This window comes from Venturia canescens, chromosome 5 (genome assembly GCF_019457755.1).
Source record: "Venturia canescens isolate UGA chromosome 5, ASM1945775v1, whole genome shotgun sequence".
Taxonomy (NCBI): Eukaryota; Metazoa; Arthropoda; class Insecta; order Hymenoptera; family Ichneumonidae; genus Venturia; species Venturia canescens.
The window spans coordinates 5,614,297-5,628,716 of NC_057425.1; the positions used below are offsets into that span (position 1 = coordinate 5,614,297).

General features: G+C 36.4%; 4 protein-coding genes across 11 annotated transcripts; 2 read left to right on the forward strand and 2 right to left on the reverse strand.

The window, feature by feature from the left end:
* The first annotated feature begins 229 nt into the window (after positions 1–229).
* LOC122411495 (box C/D snoRNA protein 1) lies at positions 230–6,389 on the forward strand. Of its 4 annotated transcripts, none has more exons than XM_043420324.1 (6): positions 230–267; positions 4,519–4,700; positions 4,960–5,051; positions 5,214–5,392; positions 5,467–5,789; positions 5,907–6,389. In XM_043420324.1, exons 1-6 carry the CDS (start codon positions 245–247, stop codon positions 6,143–6,145), a joined length of 1,038 nt encoding a protein of 345 aa, XP_043276259.1. In that variant the 5' UTR covers positions 230–244; the 3' UTR covers positions 6,146–6,389. The 4 variants fall into 4 exon arrangements, with proteins under 4 accessions (XP_043276259.1, XP_043276258.1, XP_043276257.1 ...); XM_043420323.1 differs by having other exon boundaries at positions 256–329; XM_043420322.1 differs by lacking the exon at positions 230–267 and adding an exon at positions 1,264–1,435.
* Positions 707–1,846, reverse strand: LOC122411497 (uncharacterized). Its single transcript, XM_043420326.1, has 3 exons — positions 1,570–1,846; positions 1,103–1,310; positions 707–974 (listed from the first exon to the last, which is right to left on the reverse strand). Exons 1-3 carry the CDS (start codon positions 1,642–1,644, stop codon positions 826–828), a joined length of 432 nt encoding a protein of 143 aa, XP_043276261.1. The 5' UTR covers positions 1,645–1,846; the 3' UTR covers positions 707–825.
* A 797-nt stretch (positions 6,390–7,186) lies between the features above and the next one.
* On the forward strand, positions 7,187–11,964 carry LOC122411498 (box C/D snoRNA protein 1-like). 5 transcript variants are annotated; one of them, XR_006261157.1, is made up of 5 exons: positions 7,187–7,290; positions 7,367–7,872; positions 7,963–10,031; positions 10,817–11,600; positions 11,674–11,964. XR_006261157.1 is itself a non-coding variant. In XM_043420327.1 (3 exons), the coding sequence occupies exons 1-3, from the start codon at positions 11,255–11,257 to the stop codon at positions 11,855–11,857; spliced, it is 408 nt and encodes a 135-aa protein (XP_043276262.1). In that variant the 5' UTR covers positions 10,666–11,254; the 3' UTR covers positions 11,858–11,964. The 5 variants fall into 5 exon arrangements, 1 of the variants encoding a protein (XP_043276262.1); XR_006261161.1 differs by lacking the exons at positions 7,187–7,290; positions 7,367–7,872 and having other exon boundaries at positions 9,937–9,984; XR_006261159.1 differs by lacking the exons at positions 7,187–7,290; positions 7,367–7,872; positions 7,963–10,031 and adding an exon at positions 10,460–10,637.
* A 31-nt stretch (positions 11,965–11,995) lies between these two features.
* Positions 11,996–14,375, reverse strand: Sec22 (vesicle-trafficking protein SEC22). The gene is made up of 4 exons (XM_043420348.1): positions 14,043–14,375; positions 13,592–13,701; positions 13,321–13,481; positions 11,996–13,094 (listed from the first exon to the last, which is right to left on the reverse strand). Exons 1-4 carry the CDS (start codon positions 14,115–14,117, stop codon positions 12,799–12,801), a joined length of 642 nt encoding a protein of 213 aa, XP_043276283.1. The 5' UTR covers positions 14,118–14,375; the 3' UTR covers positions 11,996–12,798.
* Between the last annotated feature and the right edge of the window lie 45 nt (positions 14,376–14,420).

The window sequence follows — 14,420 nt, forward strand, 5'->3', positions numbered from 1 at the left end:
AGTGCATGGAAATATCAAACTCTGTCGGTAAGAGAACCACACAATCGTTATTTTTCTTATCGATTGTTGGTAACGTTCTGTTACAGATTTCGTCTACAGTAGCTAGGTTATTATTTTTCATTCAATTTCACTCGTTACTCGGGCAAAGGTTCCGAGCTTCGAGTTCCGATCCCACTCACAGCAGAACGATTGGAAATAGTCGACAGCCTTGGCATATGATTCCCTCCATTTTCTATAAAGGCGAATGGCGAAATTGGCACCTAATACGTAATGTTGTTACAAAGGAAAAAGGACAAAAAATATCGAACGCTCTCTCTATACAAGGGCAGGTAGGAAGAAGTTTCGTCGCCTGCCTGGCCTGGCAGGACAACCCCGTGGTCGGAAGGAGCGAGGTTAGCTTTAGCTCCACTCTGCCACAATTTTCCATCGTCGAAGAGGTTCCACGCGTTAAATTTTTTCTCGTGTTCGAATGCAGCAAATAAAGTGATTTTGTCCAAACCTTCATCGTGGTTGCTGTTGATTTTACGACTTACGAATAATGGTCCTTTGAATTCGCGAATATTAAACGTATTTTTGTTATAATTCGAGAAGTGAAAATTTCGGTGAAACTATTATTGATGATACTTGCGGGATCATTGTGGTTATTAGTGCGAGTTTCATGAGTGATCTCCAGGTATGAGGGAGACTGACAATAAACAGGCCGAAATCGATATAAAACTTAGTTATTCTTTAATTCAGCGAAAAGGTCGCAGTCCAGAGAACAAATTTTTTCCATTCATATTTTCTCGTCATGAAAACAATGAACATTCGAAGAAATACATTTTTTTAATGTTTCACATCAGCAACAGTTTCTCCTGTTTCCTTATTGCGGTTAATAACTAAGAGCATTGTGGGAGTATCAGCTATATAACCGTTGCCCAGGAAGCCTGGGTAGATGGGGTTGGTCTCCCGTTCGGCATACCCTCCATAAAATTCTACATGCAAAAAAAAAAATACAAAAATTAAAAATTTACTCATTCTGATGCGGTGAGTGGCATTTTTTGACAGTGACAATTTGCTGAGATCGAATAAATTTCTGTAATTTATTCATAACGTTTTCTACCTGGGCATTCGGCAATGAGGTACTTGCGACCGCAGTACTTGTGACGTAGGTCAAATCCTGTACCCGGAGCACAGTCTCTTATCCATACACGTCCAGAGACACCGTCACATTCTATGAACTTAGTGCAATCCCTAGGAAACGCCACTAGTCCGGTATACCCGGGAGGACATTGGGAATGGAACCCTGCCTCGCGTGATGGTAGAGACATCTAGTGACAAAGGGAAATAAAAAATTGTGCTTTTTTCGACCGATTATGTTCGGTGTTAGTGACTCGTTCGCGTATCATTTCAACTGGAATCTAATGCAACGATTACATCGAAATAACGTCGCTAAGTATGAAAATTTATTCGTTTAATAAAAAGAGACTCAAAAATGGTGTTTGTCAAAAGCCATTCGCTGTTGGAATACATTTTTTCAGGGTGTTTGTCATTTTTAGAGAAAAGAATAAAAAAATCGACCAAACTTACCGCATTAGCAACCGCAACGAATAAAAGGCACGCGAAGATGCACAATGGAACTTTGCTTCCGGTGGAGAGTTTCATTTTTGATACTCGGTATAATTGGTTTTCGACAACCACGCTTCAAGTCAATTCGATGAATGTACTGTAGATCCGAGAGCAAAGAGCTTGCATATTTATAGTCCAAAGAAACGCGTTATTCCCGGCCCAAAAAGTGTGTGCGTAAGCAATTTTTTTATCACTGTTTTATCTCAAATTCAGTAGCAGAATCCAAAAAAGAGATGCTCAATTATCGCATTGAATTGAGGTCTGAGATGAGAAACTGAAATTTCTTTATCGTTCAGCTGATCTCCAAACTGTATTTTTATTTTGAAAAATTTAAGGAGTTTCGGTACAGGCGATACAATGTTGCCATGCTAAACCATGCTAAAAACATAAAAAATTTCAAAAAGTTTAGAGTTTTATAAAATTTGGTGAACATATTCTTTAGTGCCAAATTTGACAATACAAATTTTTCTTCTACACAGTTATCGAGTAATTGATCACTAAAGTTTACGTGTATAAGCATAGCGTTTCCATATATATAGGTATACATTCCGGGCATAAGAAATCTGCTTTAATGCGTAATTACTCGATAACTAAGTAGAAGAAAATTTTGAAAAAATTTGTGTTTTCGCACTTGACGTTGAAGAACATTATCACCAAATTTGATCAATTTCTTAATATTTTGACTTCTGTACCGAAACTCCTTAATTTACCATGCTAACCCTCGGAATGAATTTGCGATTTATTACAATACACGTTCTCACTTTTAAGATTGAGTCAACAAATCCGTTTTTCTAGCTTTTACCGTTTAAGCAGAATCCGTTCGATGTGTCCGTCAAAGATTTATTTAAGAATTTGAATACTTTGGAATAGAGGCGTTTTGGAATAATTTGGATTACTGTTATTCTGTCAAGCCTTGGATGTTTATCCCGCGTGTGTGTATAACGAAACATTCAAAAGTCGAAAAAATGTATTTTTTTCTGATTTTTCGTTTATTCCGCGATTTTTAATAACATTTCAAATAGTAACCTCCAAGCGACAATAGTAATCACGCTTCAGTGCAACAATGTAAATTTTGACACTTTAGATCAAAACAAAGTCCATTCTTTTCGTTCCTGCAAAATTGTAGAAATTGTTGACGTTTTTAGGACATTTCTTTTTCATCCATTATCGCAGTAAATTCGCGGCATTCATGAATAGATGGCAAAAATTGTAATGAAATTTCAAGGAATCGCTAAACGGAGCTTTAACAAGAACGCTGATGAACATATCTGTTTTATGTGAATCTTCGAATTTTTCCTCCAGATCAATAAATGGAATATTTTTTGAGGTAATAAAAGACAACAAACTTTTTGCTCGCATCTACGTCACTTATCATTATCATATATTATCATAATCATGGAATTCCCGAATTCCGAATAATTAATGAGTTGATCACTTATATAATTCGTAATCACTTGAGTGTCAAAATTTGAGCGATAGCGAAAGTGGGACATTCCGCCAGTTATGGGGTGAAACAGAGTTCATAAGTAGGGTTATATCGCCTAACAATCCCGAAGACAGTGATGGGTACGCTGTCTGCGTTGTCTCTGCCATTGCGAATCATTTTTCAAATTTTTGAGGTTAAGACACTAACGTGTTTTTCCATATTCGGTATGTGACGGATCGCAATTTTATGTTATTAAAAGTTTTATCACGGAGCAAATGATGAAACAGATTTATCTAAATAATAAAGTTTTATCATAGTTTTCGGCGTTTTATGGATGAAGCGCCTCTTCCGGGAGATTAAGGATATATTGTACAGGCGATACAATGTTGCCATGCTAAACCATGCTAAAAACATAAAAAAATTCAAAATGATCAGAATTTTATAAAATTTGGTGAACATATTCTTTAGTGCCAAATTTGACAATACAAATTTTTTAAGATTTTTCTTCTGTACAGTTATCGAGTAATTGATCACTAAAGTTCACGTGTATAAGCATATAGCGTTTCCATATATATATAGGTATACATTCCGGGCATAAGAAATCTGCTTTAATGCGTAATTACTCGATAACTAAACAGAAGAAAATTTTGAAAAAATTTGTGTTTTTGCACTTGATGTTGAAGAACATTATCACCAAATTTGATCAATTTCTAATTATTTCGACTTTTGTATCATTCACCCTTAAACTATCATGGTTGTTTCGACTGCTCTAATATAAACATGAAAATGTTTGAATATTATTTCATACGCAAATGTTTTACACAATATTCTGACTATCTTTTATTTCGAATAATTTAACGCTGCTTTATAGTGAATTGTCATTTGACTGATAATGCAACGACTGTAAGAATCTGCAATAGTCGGTTGCATGTGATGGACTAATTAATTTGTAACGAAAAATATTTATGTTGCGATTTGCGATACCGTATTCTCTTTGAGAACAGATCGATTTGTAGGATTTTTTGCATTGGCATAGAAATTTTTCTTCCCGATCCCCAAAATTATTTGAGAGCTTTCCAAATGAGCTAACACTGCGACTACGCGGTAGATTTCTTCTTTTATATATAACAGTATCCGACTCGGCAGAGTTTCAGTAGGATATCTGGCGATTCTCCATCGTGTCATTTGCCCCTAATATATAAATATACCGTTGACGACTAAACAACGGCGGGTATATCTATATTTTAGGGGCAAATGACATGATGGAGAATCGTCGGTTCCTACTGAAACCCTGCCGCTATCCGCTGTTCTGAATGCGTTGAGTTTGAAAAGTCGAGTTTTTTAAGATGGCGACATCCAGTGTAAAGTATGGGAGAAGCACATTGTTTCGTGAATAATTTTGCTTTTGAAGACAAGCTTCGACAATGAAGCATTTCATTCCAACATAAATGAGAAATCGCTCACGGAGGTTATCATTATTTCAGATTAGAAGAATGCGAGGTGTGTGCGGCACAAAAAGCCAAATATACTTGTCCAAAATGTGAGGTTAGAACGTGCAGTCTCACATGTGTAAACATACATAAAAAAGAACTTAAGTGCGATGGGATCAGGGACAAGACGAAATTTATACCTCTCAATAATTTCTCTGACCTCGACCTCCTCAGTGGTGAGTACTAATTAACAATTGTTTATTGCTAATAACAACAGTCCACTAGATCTTAGAAATCATAGAATCAGAGATTCACGTAGAATTTTTTTTACCAAAAGTTGCAAAATCGTGGCTAAAATAAAGTCATCTATGTTCTCACTATTTATATTCTATAAAACTATTATAGTAAAAATGAACTTGAGAGTATTGAGTGGATATTCATTCCAACATTCATTGATTATGATTATGAACAAATGAAAATAATTGTTCCTTATAGATTACAGGTTACTGGAAGAAGTTGGTCGATCCGTTGACCAACTTCAAAGGGATCCTTCCAAAAAATGCACTCGAACGAACAATCTCTCAGTGGTATGAATATAAAAATTGCTAATTGTATCGCAATATGAACATATTTGTCACAGTACTGTTAACATTTCAATGAGTCTATGCGACTTTAGTTTACGGGTGTTTCCTCCTGAAAACATTAACAATTGTTTTTCGAGGCATTCAAAAACTTTTATTTCCTTCAAGCCCTTACAAAAGTTAAGAGGAGCTGCACATCGAAGTGGAGTCAGATTAGAGTTTATGCCACAAAACTTCAGCAGACACAAAGACAACACAACGTTTTTCAACTGGAAGACAAATGAATTATTTTGGAGAATAGAATGGATATTTCCACAAGCAGAAAATGCAAAATGGATCACCAAAAGGTACTGAGCAATTCTTACTGTGATTTCGACCAAATGAAACTTTTATCTTAATCATTTATTTGCTGTTTTTTCAGAGTTCACGAATCAACCAGACTCTCCGACGTCATTCAGACTATCTTAGATCCTGTTAATTCAGACCATGAGAGTTTTAAAGACGAAGATCTAAACACTCGAGAAATCCTCCAAAACCGACTGCAATTTTATCGCGCTGCCGAATTAACGGGTATAAAAGTTTTGATGAAAGCTGAAAAAGTTAAAAAATCTGGTTCGAGATTCTACGAGCTCGACTTGACGCTTTCTCTGAAAGAAAATTTCGCAAAGAAAACAATAATCGAATTTCCTGTTATTCACGTTATCCTGAAGGATCATTTTGACATGTACGAAATTATCGATTCTGGTAAGTTTCTTTTCATTTTAATTCAAAGATATTCATCAAAATTGAATTTGAGTATTCAATTTGAAATGGACGTAGATCATGGACGTTGATAAATCAATTTGGAAACTGTATTAACAGATGAAGAAGAGACAATGCCTGAGGAACGGTTCAGAAACGGTGACAGAAGAAAACGCAGAGAGAATCATATGAATCGAAGAGAAAAACAAAGTGTCAAGAAAGAGCCTCTGAATTATTTCTTCAATGGCGAATGTACCGATTCAGAAGACGAAGAGAGCAAAGACAGAAAACTAGTTAAATCAAAATTTCCGGAAACCGGAATACCTCAGTATGACGAACTCGTGAGAATGGAACTTTAAACGAATGCTGTTTTTTACAAACGTGTACATAAATCTTTGGTTATCGAAGATAAGTGAAAAATCTAGTAAACAATTGAAAATTGTTATATATTTCTAGGTTTGAAATTGTACTTTTTATCATCGACGTACAGTTATTTATATACGACGAAAAGTGAACTATTCTTTCGATCTTTTTACACAAAATTGATTATCCCATTCAATGAGCGCAATAAATATACTAATATTCTTTTATCTCCATCCAAAATTACGCGTCACCATCTCTGACGATTTCCCATTTTTCTGAAAATGCAACTCGCGAGTAAAAAACCATGATCAGTGGAAAAACATTACAGACTCAACCTTTTTTTTTCACTATCTTTGAAGGTCCACAGTTACATTTTAGTGTTGAAACTCGGGGGAAAAAACTGCTCACTTGACAATAAATACATATTTATTTTGTCTTTAAAACTGTTTACAAAGAGCAGATTGGCACAGCAGTTCGGATCCGGAAAAACTTTGGTCACAAGCTCCGTCGCTCCACCTCGTATCACCTTCCATTTTTATAAAGATGGCCGGCATAATAGTTTTGAGCTTGAGCTCCTGGACCTTTCTGTGACGCACGGATCTAAAATTTCGGCACCCACGCAATGTTGATATAGAGGAGCGGGAAAACGACGAACGCTCTACAAGACCCGGGAGCAAGAAGTATCGTAGCCTGCCAGGGCAACCTCGTGGTCGTGTCGAGAGAAATTAGCTAATCAGTTCCACTCTCTTTACAAACTTTGTTGAAAAAGTTGCACTTAATTTTTTCTCGTTTTCCAATGTTGCGAATAGAGTAATTTTCTTCAAGTTTTCATCGTGGTTGCTGTTGGTCTTAATTCTTACAAATAGTGAATTCTCCAAATTCACGAATATTGAAGAATAAACGTAATATTGTTCTGATTCAAGAAATTTGGTGAAACAAATTTGTTACTAGTATTTGAGAAATGAAGATTGAAGAGTCCTTGCAATCATCCGTAGAAGCAAAATTTACTGTTCTATATTTATTCCTTCTCTGGATAACGCGAGTGTGTGCGAGGTTTACAACTCGGTGAATAACTCGAAAAAATGTCATTTTATTTCAGCGAAAGATTCGCAGGCCAGAATACAACGTTTTTTAATCTCTAGTATGAAAAAAATATTGATTATTACATATTATTCATAATCAAAGTCATGCAAATTTTGAGATGAATATTTTTTTAGTGCTTTTCAGCAGCAGAGCTCGGTGCATTGGTTTCGCTATTGTGCCCACTGCGAGTGTAAATATCCACGCTAATCGGGCCATGGGAATGGTGCTCGTGTTCGTGTCCAAAGTGGTGATGATGACTGTGCTGTTGTCCGCCGACAATCATCATATTTATACCATTCCATATTAGACGCATTCCTCCGTCAACAAGATGTACTCCGCCGCTTGAACCACCAGTCAATCGGGCGATCATGTCTGCACCCAAAGAATACAAAAGTCGTGCATTTACTCGTTGGAATATCGTGAGCGGGATTACTTGACAATTTGAGTTTTCTGACAACGCGTACGTACCTTGGCATCCAGGAATGAGGTGCAGGAAACCACACGCGTTTATTCTCGAATCCCAACCGGTTCCAGGACCACAGTCTCTTACCCATAAGCGTCCATGGTCACATTGGACGTACTTTCTGCAATCCAAATAATACGGCCCCAATCCGGTATGACCAGCAGGACATCGGGGCATGTAAGTTTCCGGATGATACCACATTGTCGCCATTGGTATAGTGATCGTCTAGTAACAGAAGCAGGAAATGAAAATAGTTTTTTCTCCCAGGTATTAGTCGCTGCTCGATGCTTACTCCTTCGCATTTCGTTGTGACTAAAATCTAAGAGAATCGTCACACATCGAAATACATTGTGGAGTACATGAACATTCATTCGTTCTATTCCATTTGATAAAGAGACACAAAAAGAGTTTATTGCAAACGGGAATTTTTCAGTACCCGAGGCTTCTTGACATTAAAAAATTGAGTAACCCCACCCCTATTTGGAGCATTAAGTGTCAGTATGACTCTCAACGTTTATAAGTTCTTAACAAAACCGTCAAAGAATAAATTAAGTATGAAAAAAAAATTTTTTTCTCAAGTTTCGTTTCAATGTATAAAAAGAAAGAAAATAAAATAGAAAATCGAGGCAACTTACCGCGTCAGTAACCGCGACGAATAAGAGGCATGCGAAGATGCATAGTGGAAGTCTGCTTCCGTCGGAAATTTTCATTTTTAATGCTCGGTGTACGAGGGAACAGGAAAAACGAAAGCAAATTGAAGCTTTGAAAAATTGTACTCGTCGATCAACTTCAGTAGCTTTCGGACAATCTCTTTACAGCTCGATGCTGGATGTACTGCAGATCCGACATTGAGCTCGCGTATTTATAGTCCGGAGGAGCGTTGTTTTCGATCGTAGGCAAATTTTATCAGCATTTTATCTCCAATTCGATTCCGTCTCCGTGTACCAAAGATGGATTTAAGAATGAAAAGAGGGGGGACCGGAGCAAAACGGAATATCTGAAAAATTCGTGATATTTTTTTCAACCTGTATATTCATCCGAAAATGAACGGAAAAACATATTTTTTCCAAACCTCGTGTTTTCTTTTTAATTTTGGATAAAAAATAAATATATTCGTTTTTTCAATATTTTTTTTTTTCAAAAATTCTCTTTTTTATGTCATTTTCAAAGTGAAAAATTATTTGTACCGAAATTTATGTATTTTCATTACTGTCACTGAAAGTTAAATATTTGCTTCCGTTTTGCCCCGGCCTCCCCTAATTTAGTCAATATATGAAACAATCATTTTTTCCCGTATTTCTAACTATTCTTCGGTTTTTATTAACAATAGACTAATACTTTTGCCGGAGCTGGAATTTTTCTGATTTTTTGAATAAAAGCATTGAAAAAATCTGAAAACTGGACTGGTCTCCAAAAGGACGAGAGTTCACAGTCTGTGTAATTCGGTAAACTCATTTCCCCACAATACATCGATGTAAATTTGAGCATTTTTTATTCCTTCAAAATTTCTTGAGATATTGTTGACGTGATTTTAGTTTTTTTGTCATCCATTATACATCACAAAGAAATTCGTCATCTTGTCAACTCTGTCGTCCATGATTTCACGTAAAAATTGCGATGAAATTTCAAGAAATGGGCTAAACGGAGCTTCAGCAAAGAATATTTTATGAGAAAATAAAAAATCACGGAACTCTTTGCTCGCACGTAATTTCGAAGTTGCGTAATCATGGTATTCTCGAATTCCGCATAATTCATGTGTTGATAATTCAATTCGTAATCATTTTTGTGCCATAATTTGAGAGATAGCGAAAAAGAAGAACGTTCCGCCAACTGGGGTGAAACAATGTTCACAAGTAAGGTTATCGCCTAATAATATCGGGGATAATGAAGGGTTTTTTGTCTATGTTGACTTCGCCATTTCGAAGCGTTTTCAAATATTTGGGGTCAAGAAACTGCTAGGTCTCTAGATATTCGGTTTGTAGCTGAGCGCAATTTTTAATCGTCATCAGCGTTATCAAAACTTGTATAATAGCGCCAGATAAAACGGATTTTTAATGTGCTTTTATTTCAAGTTTTCGTCACAATCCACGGTATGGGTGAAGTGCCTCTTCCGGGAGATTAAATTTTAGTACCCTCGCTTGAGCCAGTGTTGCCAAAAAATGTTTAACACTAGAAAAAAAATTGCGCTGATGAGCGCTGTTTCCGCGCTAGCGATTCTTTTCATTCGTTCGTCAGAGTTCTGCCGTTACTTACGTTACAGCATTTGAGATGCGGAGGAACTATTCTCAGGTTGTATTTTGCACCCCTTTTTCGCCATCAAATTGTAACTATTCGAGGTCAGTTACGACAGTCGTAAGGAGTTTTTCAACTCTAATACACATGAAAATTTTTGAGCATTTCACACGTGAACGTAAAATGTTTTACGCCACACTCTGACTATCTTTTGTTTATTTCGAATGATTCAATAACTGCTTTAGCGAATTGTCAATTATCTGATAAAATATATGCAACGATTGTAAGACTGCAATATAGTTGTTGAATCTTGCCCAACCAGCTTTTCTCCTGATCAAATCCCTATTATTATATATTATATAGTTATAACATGTTCACGTTTAGCTACAACTATACGCTACATATGTAGCGTATTAATTAATTTGTAACGAAAATATTTATGTTGCGATCGATATCTATTGTTTTTGCGAAGCAGTCGCGCTCTATATTTTTTTATATTGATATAGAAACTTTTCTTGCCGACCTCCGAATTACTGAGCCTTTAATTCTAAGGGCGGGTTGTTCCAACGTCTTAGGTAAAAGCCTACAAGTCAATGCTTTTACCCGCCTGATAAGCTACCTAGAAGTTGGAACAACCTGCCCTAAATTAGCTATAATATAATAACACAGTGATTACGCGGACGGCAATGCACCGACTCAGGGCTCAGACGGTTATTCTCAATGTTTGCGTTTAAAAACTTCAAGTTTGAATATGGCGACGTCCAGTGTCAAGTTTGAGAGAAGCTCATTCTTTCGTGATTAGTTTTGCTTTTGAAGACAAGTTTCAGAAATTAAGCATTTCACTCCAACATAAATGAGAAATCACTCACAGAGGTTATCATTATTTCAGGTTAGAAGAATGTGAGGTGTGTGCGGCACAAAAAGCCAAATATGCTTGTCCAAAATGTGAGGTTAGAACGTGCATAGTCTCACGTGTGTAAACATAGATGAAAAAGAACTTGAGTGCGATGGGATTAGTGACAAGGCAAGACGAAATTTACGTAGCATTTTTTTACCAAAAGTAGCAAAATCAATGACTCAAATACAGCCAACTATATCTTCACTATATTCCAAGAATAACGAATGATTGTAAACTACTGTAGAAATAATGAACTTGAGAACAGATAATATTAATGGAAAATTGGATGAATATTCAATTTAATATGAACTGAGGATTGTAATTCGGAAATTATTGTTTCTCTCAGATTACATTGTTGAAAGATTGTTGAAAGAAGTTGGTCGATTCGTTGACTGATTTCAAAGGGATCTTTCCAAAAAATGCACTAGAATGAACAATCTCTCAGTGGTATGAATAAAACAAATTGAATATGAACATATTTGTCACAGTACTGTTAATATTTCAATGAGTCTATGCGACTTTGGTTTACGAGTGTTTCCTCCTGAAAACATTAACAATTGTTTTTCGAGGCATACAAAAACTTTTATTTCCTTCGAGCCCTACAAAAGTTAAGAGGAGCTGCACATCGAAGTGGAGTCAGATTAGAGTTTATGCCACAAAACTTCAGCAGACACAAAGACAACACAACGTTTTTCAACTGGAAGACAAATGAATTATTTTGGAAAATAGAATGGATATTTCCACAAGCAGAAAATGCAAAATGGATCACAAAAAGGTACTGAGCAATTCTTACTGTGATTCGACCAAATGAAACTTTTATCTTAATCATTTATTTACTGTTTTTTTAGAGTTCACGAATCAACCAGACTCTTCGACGTCATTCAGACTATCTTAGATCCTGTTAATTCAGACCATGAGAGTTTTAAAGACGAAGATCTAAACACTCGAGAAATCCTCCAAGACCGACTGCAATTTTATCATACCGCCGAATTAACGGGTATAAAAGTTAATGATGAAATCTGGAAAAGTTAAATAATCCAGTTTGAGATTTTGTGCTTGGTGTAGGATATACTAAACCTTAATTGATTTTTCACGATCTTTGAAGATTCATAGCGACATTGTAGTATTGAAACTCGGGCGGGGAGGGGGGGGGGGGGGAATAACTGTTCCTTTGACAATAAATATATATTTATTTTGTCCTTAAAACTGTTTACAAAGAGCAGACTGGAACGAACGGTCGTTCGGATCCGGAAAAAACTTCGGTTACAAACTCCGCTGTTCCACCTCGTATCGCCTTAGACCCATAGTTCTCGAAATCAGACGAACAAAATCTCGGAACATTGAAAGAGGTAACAAAAAAAAACAAAACAAAACGAAACAAAAAAGTGTACACGACAAAAAGAAATTTGCCAGTGAAAAATATCTTTCGTAGGTAATATTATCTCAGGAATGGACGAAGGAAGTGTCCCACGAAAACTTTCGCATTATTATCATGCAACCTTGCATTTTTATAAACTTGATCTACCTTTCACCATGTTTATTTTGTCGACGCGACATAAAAGTCCCATTTTCACATAATTCTATTCAAATTTACATCGTTGAAATTCCACGAATTAACTCGATCCCCATTGTGTTACTAATTTTACTCCGAGTAACATAAATTCTGCTCGAGAATTCTGAGAGATATTCCGGAAGCGACATTCCTTGAATTCCACCGACGCAACCTCCCAAATTCATCCCATATATCATTTCTGGAATCTAAATAACGACAATTCTTCCTTATCACGTGCTTATTGAATTTTTCTCCCTCGCCAAAAGGATCTGATACTCGCAAGTAACTTTGCAAAGAACGGGTGGGGAAAAAGTGAATGATGTACGAAGCTCGATCGAAATGACACAATATATACGCTGCGCGAATAAAACACACGCAATTATTGCCCTTTTATCGGCCTGTGGTGAAGTTCTTCGTGAGACTAGAGGATGAAGAAATAAAGGAGGAAGACGAGAAACGCGACGAGACCGGCGACTGCTTTGACGTACATCGATTTGCTGTTCAAATGACTCGCATCTTTGCGATATTTCTGTGATAACATCGACAAATTTTGCGTTTTCGTGTCGAGCTCTGAAAGTACCGTTCCTCTTTGAAGTACGTCATCAATATTCTGGACCATTATTCTTTGGACATCTTGCAATTGATTGTTTAGAGCATTCATGTTTCTTCTCGATCGTCCATCCGAAAAGGCTTTCTTTGCTTTCTGAATGTATGTGTCTAGAAAGAAAAGTTTATTCACTTGAATTCGTTAGGTTTTTAATCCATTTATTCACTTCAAGTTCTCATATTTTTCATTGTTTATACAGTCACTGTATTTCTTGCCAATTTAATAATTGGAACTTAAATATTATGGCATTTTGAAAATGTATTGTTAGCTGTTTATTCTTAGTTTGGTTATTTCAATCTAAAAACATTTTTTGTTTAAAGAAATTAGATGACTCACCGAATTCGATAAAAGTGTATGGTCTTGTGACTGTGTTGACGCGTCTTCCATATTGTGCATGAAATTCCTGTGCTATGTCCTCCAGATAACTATAGGCAAGTCGTTTGCTCCAGTTCCTTTCACAAAGTACTAGGTAGCAGACTTCATTTTCGATCAAATAACTGAACAAAAAGTATTTGCGATATAAGTAAAATGATGAGTTGTACAAGAAATCATATGATCACATATTTATGGAATATGTATGAATTTTTTTCTTAAAAGCTTAACTTACTGAAAGAGAAATGGACCAGTTTCTATGGTACACCTTGCAGGAGACTCTGGTCTGAGCTTTTTGAATAACATCTTGGCTTGATTCTGATACTCAAGAATATTTTTACCAGTCTGTGTGAATAAGAAAAACAAATGAGCATAAAACATCGGAGTAATAAACGATCCTTGTGATATTGCATCATCGATCGTTGTTATCCGTTAGAATAAGAAAAAATATTGAAATATCAAAGTTCGGAGGTCCAAACTGTCAATTATATGAGAGGAAAATTTCGAATCTGTCAATTAGGATCCAACTGTCATTTCTTCTGATAGATTCGAACGTGTCGTTAGAAAACCTGATTTACCGCATTTTTAACGGTATAGAACCAATTGTTCTATATCGTGTGTCAAAATCATGAAATGTGGAAATGAAGTTCACGGCGACGTTTAGTATAAAAAGACGAAAAATTAACCTGCTCATCTTCCTGCATTGTGGCCGCGAGTGGCAACCCATCAGGGATCCTCGCGATCATCGTGAACAATACCATTGTCACAAATTATTTTGTTGGGAACAGTAAAAACACAACGATCGATGTATATTTGTGGAAAGAATAAAGAAATTTTGAGGATTTCGCTAGACGAAGCTCGTGTTGAGCTTATACACTTAATTTCACCAAAATTTCATTTATGCACTGACAAAAAGTTCAGGTGATTCGCGGTCAATCGCCACTGTGGGCTAACCACGTCAGTCAATTTGAGACACTCTTGTTATTCCTTTGCGAGCTTCCAACTCATCGCAATGGGGCGCGCGGCTTATGGTTGCGTGCGCATCCGAGCGCGCCTGGGGCGCT

Coding starts and splice junctions, on each gene's coding strand:
- LOC122411495 (XM_043420322.1), top strand. CDS start 1,356: ATGTTCGGTGTTAGTGACTCGTTCGCGTATCATTTCAACTGGAATCTA. Junction 1,436..4,518: donor CATCGAAATAACGTCGCTAA/GTATGAAAATTT, acceptor TCATTATTTCAG/ATTAGAAGAATGCGAGGTGT. Junction 4,701..4,959: donor TGACCTCGACCTCCTCAGTG/GTGAGTACTAAT, acceptor TGTTCCTTATAG/ATTACAGGTTACTGGAAGAA.
- LOC122411497 (XM_043420326.1), bottom strand. CDS start 1,644: ATGAAACTCTCCACCGGAAGCAAAGTTCCATTGTGCATCTTCGCGTGC. Junction 1,311..1,569: donor TCGTTGCGGTTGCTAATGCG/GTAAGTTTGGTC, acceptor CTTTGTCACTAG/ATGTCTCTACCATCACGCGA. Junction 975..1,102: donor CCTCATTGCCGAATGCCCAG/GTAGAAAACGTT, acceptor TTTTGCATGTAG/AATTTTATGGAGGGTATGCC.
- LOC122411498 (XM_043420327.1), top strand. Junction 11,601..11,673: donor GCAAAATGGATCACAAAAAG/GTACTGAGCAAT, acceptor CTGTTTTTTTAG/AGTTCACGAATCAACCAGAC.
- Sec22 (XM_043420348.1), bottom strand. CDS start 14,117: ATGGTATTGTTCACGATGATCGCGAGGATCCCTGATGGGTTGCCACTC. Junction 13,702..14,042: donor CAATGCAGGAAGATGAGCAG/GTTAATTTTTCG, acceptor TTATTCACACAG/ACTGGTAAAAATATTCTTGA. Junction 13,482..13,591: donor ACTGGTCCATTTCTCTTTCA/GTAAGTTAAGCT, acceptor CTTTTTGTTCAG/TTATTTGATCGAAAATGAAG.